At 37.0% G+C, this 18,431-nt stretch overlaps 1 protein-coding gene across 1 annotated transcript in view; it reads right to left on the reverse strand.

Annotated features, from left to right (window-relative positions):
• Positions 1–18,431, reverse strand: part of NPAS3 (neuronal PAS domain protein 3) — a 968,248-nt gene that overhangs the window by 273,773 nt on the left and 676,044 nt on the right. The window contains exon 5 of the mRNA XM_049766578.1: positions 4,878–4,967. Coding sequence (XP_049622535.1) covers positions 4,878–4,967 — 90 coding nt within the window. The remainder of the gene's footprint in view (positions 1–4,877; positions 4,968–18,431) is intronic.

Genomic DNA, 18,431 nt, shown 5'->3' on the forward strand with positions numbered 1-18,431 from the left:
CATCAAGTACATAAAACCATCAAACCCATCAAAGCTATTGTAAGACCTGGGTGCCAGAACAATACTTTCAAGTAATTTTTGAGAGACCAATATCTGAATAGGAAAAGGACTTCTGCAAACTTGGAATTTTCAGTATGTTAGTTCATTATATCTGTTAAGTGTATTATTACAGCTCTGTCCTGAATTTGGATGCCAAAGGAATAAAATAAGTATCTTACAATCTACATGTTAGACCCTCCTGAAATTATATTTGAGAATTATATTTAACTTCTGGAAAAAATTGCTTTCCTTAACAATGGATGCTTCCATGTTTTTGATAGCTGGCTCTAGTTCCTTTTTTGTTTGAGACTAACCAAGGCACTGAGAGAAACATCTGAAACTTTAGCACCTTCTTTATAACCCTCCTAAGAAGACTCTGTTGCATCCTTATACTCTAGTAACAATGAAATACTATATAATTTCTTCCTTACACTTTTACTCCATTGTCCAATTATTCTTGTTGCATATGTGGTGCTGTAAATTAAGGAGAAAATATAATCTAACAATTATTTATATTTATCTGCTTTAAATTCTATATCAAACTGGATATGCTTTGTACTTATAAGCTGCTTCTCTTTGATGACTAAGCCTTTTATATAAAATTTAAAAATAAAACATACCAATGATAAAAGCTAGCTACATATAACTGCTAAATTTTTCATGTTTAGAAAATCCACCGTTTTCTTTCATTTTCACTTGAACTTATTCTATTAAAACTAGAGGGTACGGCAGTCATTTGAATCTCTGAAAGCTTTTCACCAGGCATAAAAAGTCATTTAATTTCTATGGAAACTAAACTCAGTATCATCATTTGGGGATCTTTCTTTAAGATAAAACCACAGGATTAATCTTTGGAAACATTTTTAATCTGGGAAGCAGGCAATACCACATTTCTTACAACCTAAATGAAAGACTAATGTGGAAGTTTGGGCTTTTTATTGTTAGATCACTTCCATCATTATGATAATATCAAAAAAATAACTGGCATATATACATTGTGGACCTCAGGAAATATTATACCCTGTGGAATATAAAAAAAAAGACATTCTTATTGTTAATGCTACATAACATGGCCCAGAAGAAATTTCTCTACTTTGTTTTTTTTCTATTATGAATAACATACTTAAATAATTATAAACTTATAAAAGATATCTTGAAAGCTACAAATGGAGACATGTTTACAATTTTTAATAATTTCACTAGATAATAGTCTGATAATAAATGATATACAGTCTTTAACAAATCATTAATAAAGGAAGCCTTATGAACTGTATATAAATCTCAAGAAGTTGATGGAATACTTAATTGAACCAAATTTGTAAGACATACTCATAACATTCACTTATGTTTATTTGCTTTGGTTTAGGTTTCACACTCAGTGGTTGACTCCTTGCTCTGTGCTTAAATAATGTTTCTGGTTGTATTCGCAGGATCAGGAATTGAACTAGGTCAGTCACTTGCAAGCCAAGAACCCTATCCACTGTAACTATCTTTCTAGCCCTGTTTGCATATTTTATGTGTGTCTCTGTGAAAATTCAAATATTTAAATGGGTAATTTTTTTATTTAAACAACTTTCTTACATACATGATTGTGTTTGGGTTTCAATCATGTAAAGAACACTACCCATCACCAGTGCAACATTCTCATCACCAATGTCCCAAATCTCCCTCCTCCCACCCAACCCCCGCCTGTACTCTAGACAGGCTTTCTATTTTCCTCGTACATTCTCATTGTTAGGATAGTTCAAAATGTAGTTATTTCTCTAACTAAACTCATCCCTATTTGTGGTGAGCTTCATGAGGTGAGCTGTAACTTCCAGCTCTTTTCTCTTTCATGTCTGAAAGTTATTATTGCAAGAATGTTTTTCATTTTTCTTAAAACCAATAGATGAGTGAGTCCATTCTGCGTCTTTCTCTCTCTCTCTCTGACTTATTTCACTCAGCATAATAGATTCCATGTATCCATGTATAGGAAAATTTCATGACTTCATCTCTCCTGATAGCTGCATAATATTTCATTGTGTATATGTACCACAGTTTCTTTAGCCATTCATCTGTTGAATGGTATCTTGGCTGTTTCCAGAGTCTTGCTATGGTAAATAGTGCTGCAATGAATATAGGTGTAAGGAAGGAATTTTTGTATTGTATTAAATGGGTGATTTTGAGTACATTTTTATTGAGCTCTTTAAGCCCTTATACCTGAGAGGGCTCATTGAAGATATTTGGGAAAGATTATGTCTTTGGAACCTTGATCTCTCTACTAGGATTTAGAACCTCATTAGAATACTTTCCCCAAAGTTTTAGTATATATCCTCCCTTAGAAGATCCTCACTCCCTCATCTCATTCTTTCAGCATTTAAAAGCATAGCAGTATCTTAACAGATAATTTTCTTGTGAACCCAGAACTGTTCCGAAATTTTGGTTTTGGACTCTAAATATAAAAATCAGCATATGTAAAATCAAATTCCAGTGATTTACTCTTCATTTTTTTCAGATGCAGAGCATCTCCAAATGCAGACCTCTGTCTTAAGGTATTATAGCCTCTACCGGCATATTTGATCAGTTTTTGGCAGTATTGAACACCCACCACAGAAAGCAACACACATTGAGGCTAGTATCTGTCCTTAGGTAGATAAAGATGCAGACTATTATATAAAAGCCATCACAAACTACATCTAGAAATAGCTCCCCCACATCAGAAGTTTCCAGCTACTGTACCACTTGTACACAGCTTCTTTATTCTTCTTTTCCCAGTTATTTTTCTCATATTTTAGAAAAATACTAACTGAATGTTACAGTAGAGAAGCAGTGAAATAAACTGCTCTTAAAAAAGAAACCAGCACAGGGTTAAAGCCAAGTTTTTTCTTGAACAGATGATATTTCAGATGGCCACACTATTCCAGATGCATCAATTTCCTTGAAAATCCAATCCATATATGTGCATATGCTGTGCTGGCAGGAGGACTGACTGAAATGGCCAAAACCCAAGAGCTAATATTCTTTTGGCCAGAATAATGCAATTATTATTTTCCTAGCTATCAGTCTAAGCATACAGAGCCATCTGTTATGCAAAGCAAACATACACATCTCAATTACAGAAAATGCAGTTGCCTTGACAGAATTTGGATTACACCACTAACCAGGGCTGTAAAATGTATTTCGAGCTAGTATATAATGGATGCTTTTCAGGAGTTCCCTAATTAGCATTTACCTGCTTAAACTAATTATTCATCCTTCTTCTTCACTGGCGTATTAAACTTGGTAGGATCTTCCACACAAGACAGATGAATATGGTTATTGCAGAACAACAAACAAAGGTGTTTCCAGTTTTATATAATATTAACATTATTGGTGGTACACAAAATTCAAAATTGGAGCTTCCTGACATTATGGCTTAAGTAGATTAAGACAAGGCTTAATTTCTATTAAGGGTTATTATATCATCAGATATTTTAAGTAGAATGAAAGAAATATTAATATTAGAAATGGAGAGAATAGTAGCCAAACTTCTAGTTTTTTTGGTTCGCTGAAGTACATGTAAAATCAAATTATCTATTCAGTATAATATAGTATGCAAGTTCTTCAAGGAAGAATCAATGGATCTTGTTTGCATTCTCAACAGTAAATAATTGAATTTGGCAGTGCTTCTCCTATTTTTCCTCCAACCTTCCCCAAATGCCAGATATCTCTCTTTATTATTTCCCAATGTCTTTCTTGATTTAGCTGTTACTCAGAAAACTCATTAAGGGCCAGAGTGTACCAGCCATGCTGGATGTCTCTTTAGAGTAATGCCAAGTTTCAGAAGCCATGAGTTGAGGGTGGATCTGGCTTCAGAGGTAGAAGACAAATCTTATCTCCATCTTTAGTTCCAAAAGAGAACTGAAAGTGAGTAGATTAATCAGTTTGGCAGATTATCACATCCACATACATGCGCATACCACACACACACACACACACACATATGCCCACATACTCAACACACACAATCCCTACTGCTAAGGCTGTGTCCTTCTCCTGTCAAACCACCAGGTGAAAAGGATAAACCTCAGTCAATCATCTGCCTGGGCACACATATTTAGACATTCAACACTTTTCTGGAGAAAGTATCTCTAGATAAAGAGTTGAATGGCAAACTTTTCTACAGAATAGTCTGGCATTCTGTGGCTGCATCCTGTGTCTTTAAACTCTAATAAAAGTAAAATTGTTCCATGGGATTTTCAACAACTAACAACTAGAATTTTGTACTTTGCTTCATCTGCCTCTGTCTTCCTCTTTTAACTTGCTATCAACAGCTAAGTAATTAAACTGTTAGTAGTGAATGACTATCTCATGAAATTGTCTTTCAGCATTAGAAAGCATTTTCAAAGGCAGAAAATATATCTTTGTTGAAACCCTTCCTGCAACACATTTTAATGGTCTCTTTCAGCATTTCTTGACTCCAAATGACTCCCTGTCATTGTGTCAGCTCCCAGGATAATGCCGGGTACTCCATAAACATCCAGTAATAGGACACAAGGGAAGCACTATTAGTGGTGTCCCTCTCCTACCGGGCACAGAGGTTTCAAAGTTCAAAACAACTGAGAGAAGAAACTTCATTTGTTCTCAATAAATTAATAATGATCCTTGGAGGGTAAGGAGGGGGACCAAAGTTTTTTTTTTTTTAGCACAAGTTTATTCTGAACAGACATACAATATTCCTACTTCGTGAGGAGTCAGGTAGAGCCACTAAAGAATAAACTTGATAATTCATGCTAAGCAGATATGTATTCAAGAAGAAAAACCACGTGGCTTAAGGAGACTCAACAATCACCAGAAAGAATCTAAATTATTTTACTTACTTGTGAGAGGCCTAGGTAGATGGAGACTGTTTCAGATATATACAAAAATTTTCCTTCTTGATTTAGTGCAAATACAAAGCCATCCAGAGACTGCATGAAAAAAAAACCAGAGAGATATTAATAGAAATAATAAAGATTAAATAAAGCATTTTATTTAACACATAGTGAACTTAAGGACACTTTTTTAAATATTTAAAAAAATTCTAAGATGTTTTAGAACTGATTATACATAAATAATGCTCTGAAATAAGATTTTATGCTTTTCTTTATTTCAGAGACTTTTTAGCATCTCTGTCATTTTGATCAAATATGTAATGACATTGTAGAAAATCAGAGCATTCTGATTTAATTAAACATTGCCCTTAATTTTTTTTACATAAAGTAGTTACTGAGTTAAGTCACTAAGATTCTCTACTAAACAGTTAAAAGAATAAAAACTTTAATGAAAATACAGTGGTAAAAAGGGTTCCAATATGAAGAGCCTGTGAGCAACTATGGACGTCAATAATTTGCTAACTAATAAAGGATTATGTCCTCCTCGCTCCCAAGGTCTATTGTGTTAGAACAAATAGGAAAAATCAATACATTATGAGTGAATGTTATGGGCTGAAACCTTACAAACTATAATCCATTTTGTAAAAGTATGCATTAAAGTTTTATTGTCATAGATCTCATTCCTATTACAACTGCTAAAATAGAAGCAAAAGAGAAAAATTAAGGGTATCACAATTCATCTGTTATTTTTGAAACCAAGTCCACTTTGCAAATGCAGAATTGTATTGTCAGTAGGATAAGCAGTGTAAATCATCATGGACTCTAACTGAATTATGCCACTCAAACTGAGGATAAATTTTTCTGAATACTTGTAATCCAAATGCATTTAAAGCCCCATATTATCCTCATGTCTATTGTTTAGTTCTATTTATTTTTAATCAGGTAGATTATACTTTAAAGTGTGAATGTGAATTGGGTAAGAAATGAAACCATACAGGTTATGCTAAGGTACTGACAAATCTTTAAATACAGCAATATAAAATAGGCATCCTAAAATTCATTTTGAAAAATACATGATTTCATATCTTATTAAAATATCAGTATCCGACATCTAACTATGTAAAAGAGATATCTTCCTTTCTTCCCTCCTTCCTCCCTCTTTCTTTCTACTCTCCTTCCCTCCTTCCTTCCAACCTTTCTCCTTCACCCTCCTCTCTTCTTCTTTCCTCCCTCCCTCCTTCCTTTCTCCCTCTCTCTTTCCTCCCTTCTACTCTCCCTCCCTCCTTGCTCCTTCCGTCCCTCCTTTCTCCCTCCCTCCTTCCTTCCTTCCTTTCTCTTTCCCTCATTCCTTCTACTCTCCCTCCCTCCTTCCTTTCTCTTTCCCTCCTTCCTTCTACTCTCCCTCCCTCTTTCCTTCCTCTTTCCCTCCTCCCTTCCACTCTCCCTCTTTTCCTCCTTCCTTTCCCCTTTCCTCCACCCCTCCCTCCCTCCCTTCCTTCTTTCTTTCCTTCCTTTCTCCTTCCCTTCTTCCTTCCACTCTCCCTTCAGCCCTCTTTCCTTCCCCTTTCCTTCCTTCCTTCCTTCCTTCCTTCCTTCCTTCCTTCCTTCCTTCCTTCCTTCCTTTCTTCCTTTCTCCTTCCCTTCTTCCTTCCACTCTCCCTTTGGCCCTCCTTCCTTCCCCCTTCCGTCCTTCCTTCCACTCTCCCTCTCTCCTTTCTTCCTTCCTCCTTCCTCCTCTCCACTTCCTCCTTCCTCCTCTCCTCTTCCTCTCTTCTTCCTTCCTTCCTCCTTCCTTTCTTTCCTTCCTTCTCTTCTTCTTTTTTCTTCCTTCCTTCTCTCCTTCCTTCTTCTCCCTCCTTCCCCTCTTCTTTTCCTTCCTTCTTTCTTCCTTCTTTCTTCTTCCTTCCTCCTCCCCCTCCTCCCTTTCTCCCTCCCTCCCTCCCTCCCTCCCTTCCTTCCTTCCTTCCTTCCTTCCTTCCTTCCTTCCTTCCTTCCTTCCATCCTTCCTTCCTTCCTTCCTCCCTTCCATTTCCTCATCCATACAACTCCACTGGCCAGACACTGTGTAACAGACAACCTCCTCTGACTTTTTTCTTTCTAAAAAAAAATTAAAATAACACATTGTATTAATCCACACACAAAAGGCCAAATTATATGATAGACAAGCTTCTTGTCAAGATAACTAAATAATAATAGCTTATATTTATTGAATGCTATGTATTTAGCATACAATGTCTATTTTAATTTTCACAAGTACCATCTGAGGTAATTATATTACTATCTACATTTTCTATATAAGGAAATAGAAGCTTAGCAAAATTAGACAACATGTCTATCCCTAGAAAGTGATAAGTTAGATTTCAATCTCTGACAGTTGGAGGCAGAAACTACACTGTCACTAAAAGAAATCCCAAAGATTTTCTAATTAATTTTTGTCAATAAAAAATAAATTGTCGGGGCTGGACATGGCTGATACAGGACAGAAGTGGGTTCAATCCCCGGCATCCCATATAGTTCCCTAAGCCAGGAGTGATTTCTAAGTGCATAGCCAGAAGCAACCCAACCCTTGAGCATCACCCACTGTGTTCCATAAACTAATAAATAAGTAAGTAAATAAATAAATTGTCATTACATTTCTAAAGCTAAAATATGTTTAGAGGCAAAGGCAGACAATAATTTTATAAGATTTGTGACTTTTTTTTGAATTATTATCCAAAGCTAGATTGCTGTGGGAGACCAATGGGGAATGGAATGACAAGAGGATTCAAACCTCACTTTAAAAAAAAAAAAGTAAAAAAAAAAAAAGGTTTTATTTGTAAGGTACTAAAGAAAGAGAAGTAGACAATAAAGGGAAAAATAATGCACTCAAGAGAGAATATGGGCTTCTAGAAAGATGGAGAGGCCCAGTAAACAACCCAATATGAAAGCAGTAAAGTACACATCTCAAGAGTGGATGAGGGAATATCATGGACACATAGGTAGCATGTTAATTGGCTCAAGGAGAACATATGTACAGACTACTTCAAAGGTTGATGAAACCCTAGTACACATCTCAATGTGAAAGTATGAGAGCATGAACACTCACTTTTCATGAAGGGAGATGCAGGGGATGTGCTCAGGTGCCATGTATATGGACCAATAGTAGACATGTGCTCAGCACTGACACATGGGCCCAGAGAGCAAAAGCACCTCAAAAGTCACTTTTACAAGCAGTTGGACATCTTGATCACAAAAATTTCCCTGAGAACTACTCATGGGACAAGGAACAAAATATGATCTAACAGAACAGACACATACCCATTGACAAAATTTACCAAGCCTACTTGGGTTTCGTAAATTTTGTGGTAGAGTCTTCTTTGAATTAGAACAAAGGAAGATACACCTGCTGTGCAGCAGTTTGGGAAGATATCATTTCAATGTAAGTTAACTTCAGGATAGATGTCTCCTGAGATGAATCATGAGGATTCATAGAGATCATAAGACTCTCCCCTGTGACCTTACTCCTAGAAAAAAGGGATTCCAGCCACAATGACAGCCATGAGTGGGCATACTATCTCAGAGAGCTGTGGCAGTCCTTCTAATAAACTTTTAACTGGCACATCAGATTATAGGGGTCAAACAGAGACCATAGGAGAATATCTATGGACAAATGTCAACTGGAAGTTGATCGGGAGAAAAATAAAAAGACTGACAGAGGTGGCATCGGGCTAATTTCCAGAAGTTAAAATCCATACTTTTCCAGACATGGAGATGCAGAAAGATAGAGGCTAGGTAGCAGGACACAATCATTTAGTCAACTAGTAGTAGAGTCAAGAGTTAAAACTGGGGGCCGGAGAGATAGCATGGAGGTAAGGCGTTTGCCTTTCATGCAGGAGGTCATCGGTTCGAATCCCGGCGCCCCATATGGTCCCCTGTGCCTGCCAGGAGCAATTTCTGAGCCTGGAGCCAGGAATAACCCCTGAGCACTGCCAGGTGTGACCCAAAAACCAAAAAAAAAAAAAAGAGTTAAAACTGACAACATTTCTATAATTACAGAAAAGCATCTATAACATTATGATGTGGTTGGCTTATTTAAAACCCCAGAGAGACTGAATTTCTCAACAAAGGAGCAATATCTTATTCATCTTTATTTAGCTAAGACTTAACAACACCCAATCAAGGTTTGGATAATGAGGTTCAATATTCTTTTCCTTGTTATTAAACAGGCTAGAAAATTATAGGAATGCCAGATCTTTTATACAAGAGAAATGTTCATGGAATTGTTAGAGAATATTTGCAAGTTTGTTTTACTTCATTTAATTTTGAAGCATAATTTATATAGTTTAGGTAACATGGTTACAAAGGTGTTAATATTTATGGATTTTTTTTGTTTTGTTTTTGTTTTTGTTTTGGGTCACACCCAGCAGTGCTTATGGGGGTTACTCCTGGCTCCATGCTCAGAAATCGCTCCTGGCAGGCTCGGGGACCATATGGGATATCAGGATTCAAACCAATGACCTTCTGCATGAAAGGCAAATGCCTTACCTCCATGCTATCTCTCCGGCCCCAATATTTATGGTTTTGATGTATGTGGCTAATATATCTCAGTGTCACCAAACCGCCCTAAACCCTCTACTACTGTCCTTCTGCCACCTCTAGTTTGGGATATTGCTTGGCATTTGGAAGATTAGACTGAATTCCTTAAAGCACTCTGATATATCCAGAGTAATTTCACTTTGCTCTCTACATATGTCCTTTATTTTTCTCTCTAAAAAAGATCATGATTTTTAAAACATTATGCTCATAGCTCACATTTCTACTAAAATACGACAGTATGTTTGGGCACCATAGCAGGGGAAAGAAATATCTGGAGGCTAAACATCTGATGTTATTACGCAGCAGCGATCTAAGAACTGGCCAGTTTTGTTTGGCAAAAACAGAGGCATTGACACATGTTCCAATTTCCTGGTGAGATGAAAATGAGTCTAGGACTACATGACACAAAGCATCCAGTCAATTCAATTAAAAATAACAGCCAATTTGGTGGGGGGATAAAATAACTAGTCATATTACTATATGTCATCACAGAGGTTATCAAAACCAGATTAGTTATCACTGTTTTCACTTTTATATTTTTCCATTGGTATGAGCTGAATATCAACTCAGGTGTGAGTCCCCTCTAAATAGAAAATATGAAGTGAGTGTCAATGAAATAGCTCAGTGGTAGAGCACTTACACATATGTGAAAACCTATGTTTTATTCCCAGCACCAGACTAAGTATCTTATATATATATATGTATATGTATGTGTAGACACACATACATATATCTGAACTGGGTAAGGAGAGACTCATGAAGTGGTTTTCACTGTTACAGGTGTATCCTTGTTTCTAGTAAGTTGTATTTTGCTGCCTTGAAATTTTGAAGAGTAGCATAAATTTTGGTGTCCTGATTTTCAAAGGTGGGAGGAGTCAGGGAACATTAATCAGCTGGTCTTGGAAACCTAATGTGATTAATTGAAAAGTTCTGTGGTGTTTTTAAATTTTTGAATTGACAAAGCTACTATCTACTGAACTGTTTCTATCACTGCAGGCTACTTTTAAATTTTGTTAAACTGCCCACTGTTTTCAACAGGCACCAATTAAGATTCTGGGGTCAAAGGGTTAATTACATCTTCTTACTCACTATGTAGAATTTTCTGATTATTAACTAAGGTTGGATTAAGATGAAAAAGAACCTATACAAATGTTAATGCTAGTCTCTCCTTGAGAAGATTTAGTATAAAGCCAGGCTGAAATCTATCTGCTTTCCTCAAAGCAGATGGAGAATAAAATCTTAGAAGAAACAGTAAAACAGACATTTTAAAGGCATGCAAGTATCTGATTTATCAAGACAGTTTTCTTATTACTAAAACTAGTTCTTAGCTGTTCCGACAGGACTGATAGGAGATTTCCTCTGTCACATCCCAGTAAGTCTATGAGGTATATAGGCATGAGTGAGGCTTGCATACAGAGGCAGGAGCTACAATATCTCTGAATAATAATGCCTATAATTATAATTTAGATCCCCTGACAACAGTGCAACATACAAAGTGTAAGGCACAGTTTCTTAACCCCCAAAGCTGAGTGCCTCTAACAGTATTTGCCAAATGATGAGGTTATTTCCTTGCAAGAGATGAAACTAACTATAGCTTTATGATTGAAAGTATACTAATGTTTAATGCATTGTGCTAAATGGATTTATATTTGTCAAAGTGGTTTTGTCTCTTTCTTTTTCTGTATATTCTATGACAGCCAAATTTCCCAGTGAAATCTTACTATGTCGCCCTATAGGGAAAATTCCCTTGTATATATCTTCTTTGCAATTAGTGCTTCTTTCTTCTACATTCTAATGCAGACGAGGAAAAAAAAACAATCACCCCAAACTCGTTTCCTATGACCTAACTCCAGTTAGAGTGAAGAATTACCAGTAGGCTAGAATATTTTAATGACAGATTATTTTAAACTAAGTCTTCACCATCTGTTACACCCCCTAATTATGAATGCAAAAAGAACATATTTCACAATTACATCAGTAAAAAAGTAAGATATACGTGATTTAAATGCATACATGTACTCCATGTCCAATGCACAGTGCATCTGTGATGTTCTTCTAGCATAGATACTTCGTTTAGGGAGAAAATACACATCCATAACAGAGTGTTGCTCTGACATTCAAATCTCACTCCCTCCTTACCCCAGAGAATTTCAATGATATGACATAATTTTATTAACACAAGAATGACACATGGATTTGAGCACAATGTTAACCAGTCATTCATCAAGAATGTTTTAAGAATGTTTTATAACTTAACAGTTTTTATGTTAATTAGAAGAGGTTGTATGAGCACAGTGCTTCTGCTCTCTGAGCAATGAGTTTGCATCAGGAAAAAGTGAAACTAGAAGCAGAAAAAAGTGAGTTTACTCTTGAATGAGTAGTCTATAATCTACAGAGAGGCTGTGAGTACATTGAACACAAAAGAAACTTAAAGAGTAAGAGCAAGACTCTAAAAATGATTGTACTACTCTGTTTGGGTAGCAGATAAAAGAGAAGAAATAAAATATTTCTTAACATTTCTGGCCTTTGGATCCAAGAGTTCATTGAGAGAATTTATTAAAATGTCATACTTCCTTATGCATGAACTCCAGAGCTGACACTATACTGCCTGCACATGTACACAAAGAAATGAACTCCCAGTTACATCAAGGAGAGCTTTAGAGGATAACTAGAAGGACACACATTTGTAGATGGGAAAGAAATGTTCTCCAATTTTTTTTCTTTAACTATAACTGAACTATAACTATCAAGCACTGTGCAGAGAAACAAAAGCCAAAACTTTAGAAATAAAACTCTAATTCAAGGATATTTCCCCAAAGTGGGTAAAAATGTAGATCAAAGGTCTGGCTCTTAATTTAGCACAAAGGAATATCCCAGTACTTTTCTATCTCCTCCAACTACTTTTCACCCTATTCCAGTCTCCTTCTTTCCTCAATCCCCCAAAGCCATCATCAATAACAGGGTGTATAGCACAAGTTCATATTATTAACATGTACCCCAAACAACATGTTTTCAAAACACAACCAAAAAATTGAAGCTGTTAAGCCAAAGTAGAATATTTTTGCACCAAAAAAAAAATCAGAACAACCTATTTTAGTGCATTAGAACATCTTGCCCAATAGCTTCCTAGAATGCTGAGCTGGTTATAAACGAGTGCAGAAAGGCACAGAAAGCCTCTTGGTTCTTAGAGTAGTCAAACCAGATAAAATGGAGGAATGTTGAGTTAGGAACGTGAGATCATAAACAGAACAAAGACATCTGTTTTCTGAGGTAGTGTATCATGTTTGGCTTCTACTCATCAACATCCTACAGTGTGGAAGCTGGGGATTTAAGTGCTGACACCTTTTTCTCTGGGATGCTAGTTAAACTTTACATCCAGCCTTGAAGATTAGTTTTCTTGATGTAAACATCCAGCTAAATAAACTACAGTCTCTTGCATAAAGACAGTGCCCCACTTGGTGAGATCCCACATTACTTGGGTAATATGAGGACTCCATATTACATGCAATGCTGGCTAGGAAGCCAAAATCTGCTTCTCACAAACAACTTTTACTGCATGGATAGATTCCAACTAATAATTCAGAGGCACAAATATTGGAAACTGAAGATGACTCCTTTCTGCATGAGTGTTCATATGTGGGCCCCTCAGAATCCACAGACCTATTATATATTATGAATATTTCTCTTTATATTTAGTGTTCCTTCTCAAGCTAAAGAAGGAATTCTCATATTGGCAGGAGTAACATTAGTACATTGTACTGGTACTGGAAGACCTAGAAATGTGGCTACTTTGCTTGATCTTTGTATGTAGTACTTAGTTACACCCAGGAAGGAGAGGTTCTTTTAAATATACATTGTACACGGCATAAAGAAAAGAACAAATAAAAAATATTTGTTGGACCTGCTATAGACCATAGACTGCAGTAAAGTATGGCATGGTATTTAATATATGTATATGCAATTATGTATAGAAAACATTCTATAAGGTATTTTTAGCTCTAATCTCTACTATTAAATATTATGATATCAACTAGCATACTTCAAATTGCGACCTTAGAAGAGAACACAGAGAAGGAAATAAACATTTACTAGGCAACTTATGTGAGATGGGAGGCCAGAGCAGTGGCACAAGTGGTAAGGCATCTACCTTGCCCATGCTAGCCTAGGACAGACCATGGTTCGACTCCCCAGCATCCCATATTGTCCCCCAAGTCAGGAGTGATTTCATAGCACATAGCCAGGAGTAACCCCTAAGCGTTACCTGGAGTGCCCCCCCAAAAAAAACCCAAAAATGTGAGATGGGTGTTATTTAATCCTATATTACTGATAAAAAATGAGGTATATAGCCCAATATCAACCTTAAAATTGTTAGAAATAAGACAGAAGTTGCTGTGAACTATTTCCCTGCTGCTGGGTATTTTAATTGTTTTAATCAGATCAGAGATGCTCAGAATCTTTGCTTTGTAGGGCATTTATTTCCACAGAAGCAATTCTCATGCGCTTCCTCTTTTCAGTCTGATGCATTAAAAAAAAAATCCTGAGTCCACAGTGCACACCAGGTCTAAATCAGCTTGTGTTTCATAGAAGGGAACAAAACCAGGTTCTCACTGCTTTTATGATAAGCTTTGTTTATTTTTCTTTATTTTCCTCAGGATATAGACTGGGTCACTCCAGCTATACTCAGTGTTTGGTTCTGACTCTGAGCTCAGGGACCATCAGTTGTGCCAGAGATCAAACCAGTGTCAGCTGTGTGCAGGACAAGTGCTTTCACCCTTATACTTTCTCTGAGACACCTTATATGCTTTCCTAAACATGATTCATATTAATAAAATGAAGCAAGCTTAAAATGAAATTCATATGAGAAAAATGCTATAGATAAAAGGGTATTTCCATTTTTGATACCACTGGTACTTGGTAGGGTGACTCTATTCACATTGTGAGAGGAATAGTCCTCTCATAGAATGAGTCTTTGGGTTGGAAAAGTATGACATTTAAAAAGCTGCTTTACTGAGATATAATGATGGAATTGTAAGGCATTTTAAGTGTGAATGTGAATGATTAATTTTGTATATATAAACAGATTATGCAAGAATTCTTCATCTTTAGCTCAATCATCTCCTATGTATTTATTTTTTTAGAATTTATAAATGCACAGTTATTACCAAACCACAATGAAACTACCTTGCTTTGTAGGAATAAACTAATAGTTAGAAGCAGAGAAGGGACAGGTAAGAATACACTGGTTGGTAAACTACACACATCTCCCAACAAGGAACAAGTGGTGTGTTGCAAGTCAGCCCTTGAAGGGGCTGGATGATGGTGGGATGGAGCATGAGGTCTTTCTCCTCCAGCTCAGACCACGCATCAGCCACCTTGTTTAGCCCCATCAAAGGGCTGTCATTCAACAGTGGTGGTCAAGAAATGTGCACAGTGCCAGCAAGGTCATAGATTGGGCAGCACACTGATTGTGTTGCCTGTTCTAAACTTTCTCCTCATTTATATTTATTTATTTTATCATTTACATATATACACATATATACATATATATCAGGGTGAAAATAACATTGCATTGATATGGAATATCTAATTTACCACCATGTGTATTTAGAAATACACAATTTTTGATGCAAACTTGACCCATATTGCTATATACGTATATGTACATATACATAAAATCAAATTATGATCTGAGGGTACTTGTATTTACCCAAAACCAGCTCTTTAATTCCAGGGAAAGAGTGTATAGTATATACCACGCCCTGAATTTGATCGCAGGTACTTATTCCCACAATGCTAGTGCAGCCTGGTGTGTCCTCCTCTCAGTAGCTTGATGTCTCCGATAAATTTTCAAAGCCTCTTTAGGAGAAAATAATAAGAGCTTTGTACATGTATTCCTTGTGGTAAGGAGTTGTGTCAGGAGTAGTAACAATGATTAAAGAACCCTAAAATGAACTTAATATATTAAAAGACCATTTAGAGACTCGAATAATAATCTCGTGCATTCATATATATTTTATTTTGAAAAATATTTATTGGTACCTCTAGGGAAAAGATATTAAAAGCATTTGTACTGAAAGGAACTTGATTGTTATAAATATAGTTGCCATGATCCCTTTTGTTTATGTTGTCCAATGTGACATATCCCTCAGCTCCCATTTGTGACTGGGGATTTCTTTCTCTCTCTAGCCATAGAAACTGAAAAAGCAGTCTAGAGGTCTGATGTACAAGGATAGACCCATGTTTAAATTTGCCACTCTCTGAATCTCGAAGAGATACAAAGCTGCAGAAACTCCCAGGTAGACAAGTATTTAGGTTGAGAACTCTGAGGCCTTATTGAAATGGGTTTTTTTCTAGGCCTCACTCTTTTGAAAGGCCCAGCAGTCCCACTCATACCTAGCATTCCCTGGCATATAAATGGTCCAGCTCCACAGCTCTACAACTAATCTTTTTTTTTTTTTTTTGGTTTTTGGGTCACACCCGGCAGCGCTCAAGGGTTACTCCTGGCTCTATGCTCAGAAATCACTCCTGGCAGGCTGGGGGGACATATTGGATGCCGGGATTCGAACCACCATCCTTTTATATGCAAGGCAAACACCCCATCTCCATGATAGCTCTCGGGCCCCTCTACAACTAATCTTAAAGATATTTCATGTTATTGAATCATCCCAGTGTCACAGCTCATGGAGTGCAGAGTCACATATGTCATGCAACACCTGCAAATTTCGAAGTATTGAAAGTCCAGGATGAGCCCAGAAAAACTGATGAGAAATTTATAGAGAACCTCACTAAGTTCAGTGAGCAAAATCATAGCCTATATAGAACACTCAAGTAGCACCAAATAGCTCAGTAAATCCTATGACTTTAGTAAAAAAAGATTGCAAGATAAAATTTTTTTCACAAAATTTCTTTTACTGAACTATTTTTCATAGATCAATTTTTGTTGTAACAAGAAATATAAGGTAACTTGTTTGCATCTGCTAAAGGGTCAGGCTTTGGGTGAGGGTGGAAAATGCCAGTGTATATAACCAAAATAATGAGCAGTGTAGTCAAGTATGACATCACAGTTAATGAGCAATCAGAACGAACGTGTGTGTAACCTCTGAGAGCCAACACATATGTGCAACTTCATAGAGCCAATGCATGTGTGCCACCCATGTATCCCAGCAACAACTACTACTATAAAATAATTTGGGGCTGGAAAGATAGCATGAAGGTAAGGCGTTTGCCTTTCATGCAGAAAGTCATCAGTTTGAATCCGGCTTCCCATATGGTCCCCCGTGCCTGCCAGGAGCAAATCCTGAACATGGAGCCTGGAATAACCCCTGAGCACTGCCGGGTGTGACCCAAAAACACACACACACACACAAAAAAAAAGGCAAAACAAAAGTAATTTTTAATGCAAGAAAATGTTTGTTTTAGAGTGTGCTGTAACAAGCAATATAAACTATTTTGTTCCTGCTAAGGGAATATACTTGAGGGTGGGAGGGTAAGAATCTTGAGGCATTTGTAAAAAATAATCACATTGGTTATGGGATTGGTGTTGGAACACTGAATGCCTAAAATAACTGTATTGTGAACACTTTTGTATATCATGGTGTTTAAATAAAGTTTCAAAATTTAAAAAAAATTAGTTGCCGTGGACTGAACTACATTCCCCACAAATCTGCATGTTGAAGTCCCATATGACCATGTATGGGAACTAAGCTTTTTTTTTTAATATAATTTTTATTTTGATCATAATGGTTTACATATTGTTGACAATAATATTATTGATACATATTTACATAAAATCAGGGGGGTTCCCATCACCGATTTGTCCTCCCTACCCCTCCGTGTTCGTCCTACCTCCCATATCCTCCTCCCTCACCCCCAGGGCTGCGAGAATATGTGGTCCCCTCTGTACCTAGCTTACTACTTAGAAGTCTTGGTCTTGGTGCCTCCCTTATTTCCCCCTCTAACTGGGAGGAAGGACTACATAGTTCAAGTTATGTGGTTTTATTTGAAGAAGAGAAAGTGGTGCTTTCGTGGTGTTTGGAAAACTTCTGCTCCGTCCTGGGTGATGAGATAAGACCTCTGTATCTAGAGATCTCAGTATCTGCACAGGTCGAGGAGTGGGACTTATGATGAAGTCTTTCTTTGTGGTTCTAGAAGTTCTGTTCCCTTAGTGTCATTTTAATTCATCTTCTGTGGTTGGTGGTCTTGGTCTCTGCACTGATCCTGGGATGGAACCTAGGATAGCGTCTTTCATTGTGGGAAACTAAGCTTTTAAAAAGTAAAGTTAAAAGGGGTCATAGTTGAGGTCTCAATTCTATAGGACTTTATTTGTAGTACCAGAGATCCCATCCAGTCTCTTACCAGCAAGTTTCTACCACCAAGCCACATTAGTAGTTTTCTGCTTGTGTCTTTGTTTTGCTTAGTTTTCTTGGTCAAATCCAATGATGCTTTAGGACTTACTCCTGGCTCTATTCTTGTGATCATCTCTGGTGGTTACTCAGGAAATGATATGCAGTGGTAGGGAATAACTCTAGGTCATCTATGTGCAAAGAAAGCACCTTACATCCTTTACTACCTTTTCCCTGGAAAGAATAGAGATTTGTTTTTAGTTTAGGGGCCACACCCAGCAATACTCAGGGCTTACATTAGGCTCTGCATTTAGTGATCTTCCTGGTAGAGTTTAGGGGATCATATGTGTTGCTGAGGACCAATCCCAGAAAAAACAAGTGCAAAGCTAATGTCCTGCATGTTGTACTATCTCTCCAGCCACAGGATCAGTATAAGAGAAAGGGTGAGTTGATGTCTGTTCAAGAGCAAGCAGTGAAGCAAAAGGTCAAGAAAGCCCACAGTGAAAGATGCCTTGCAAACCAGGATGAGATTTCTCAGAAGAATACAATCATGCTAGCATCTGGATCTTGGTAATTGGCCTCAAGAACGATAAGGAAATAAACTTTTATTGTCTCTACCCCCCAATCTAAGGTATTTTATTAC

The sequence above is a fragment of the Suncus etruscus genome, chromosome 2 (genome assembly GCF_024139225.1).
Source record: "Suncus etruscus isolate mSunEtr1 chromosome 2, mSunEtr1.pri.cur, whole genome shotgun sequence".
Taxonomy (NCBI): Eukaryota; Metazoa; Chordata; class Mammalia; order Eulipotyphla; family Soricidae; genus Suncus; species Suncus etruscus.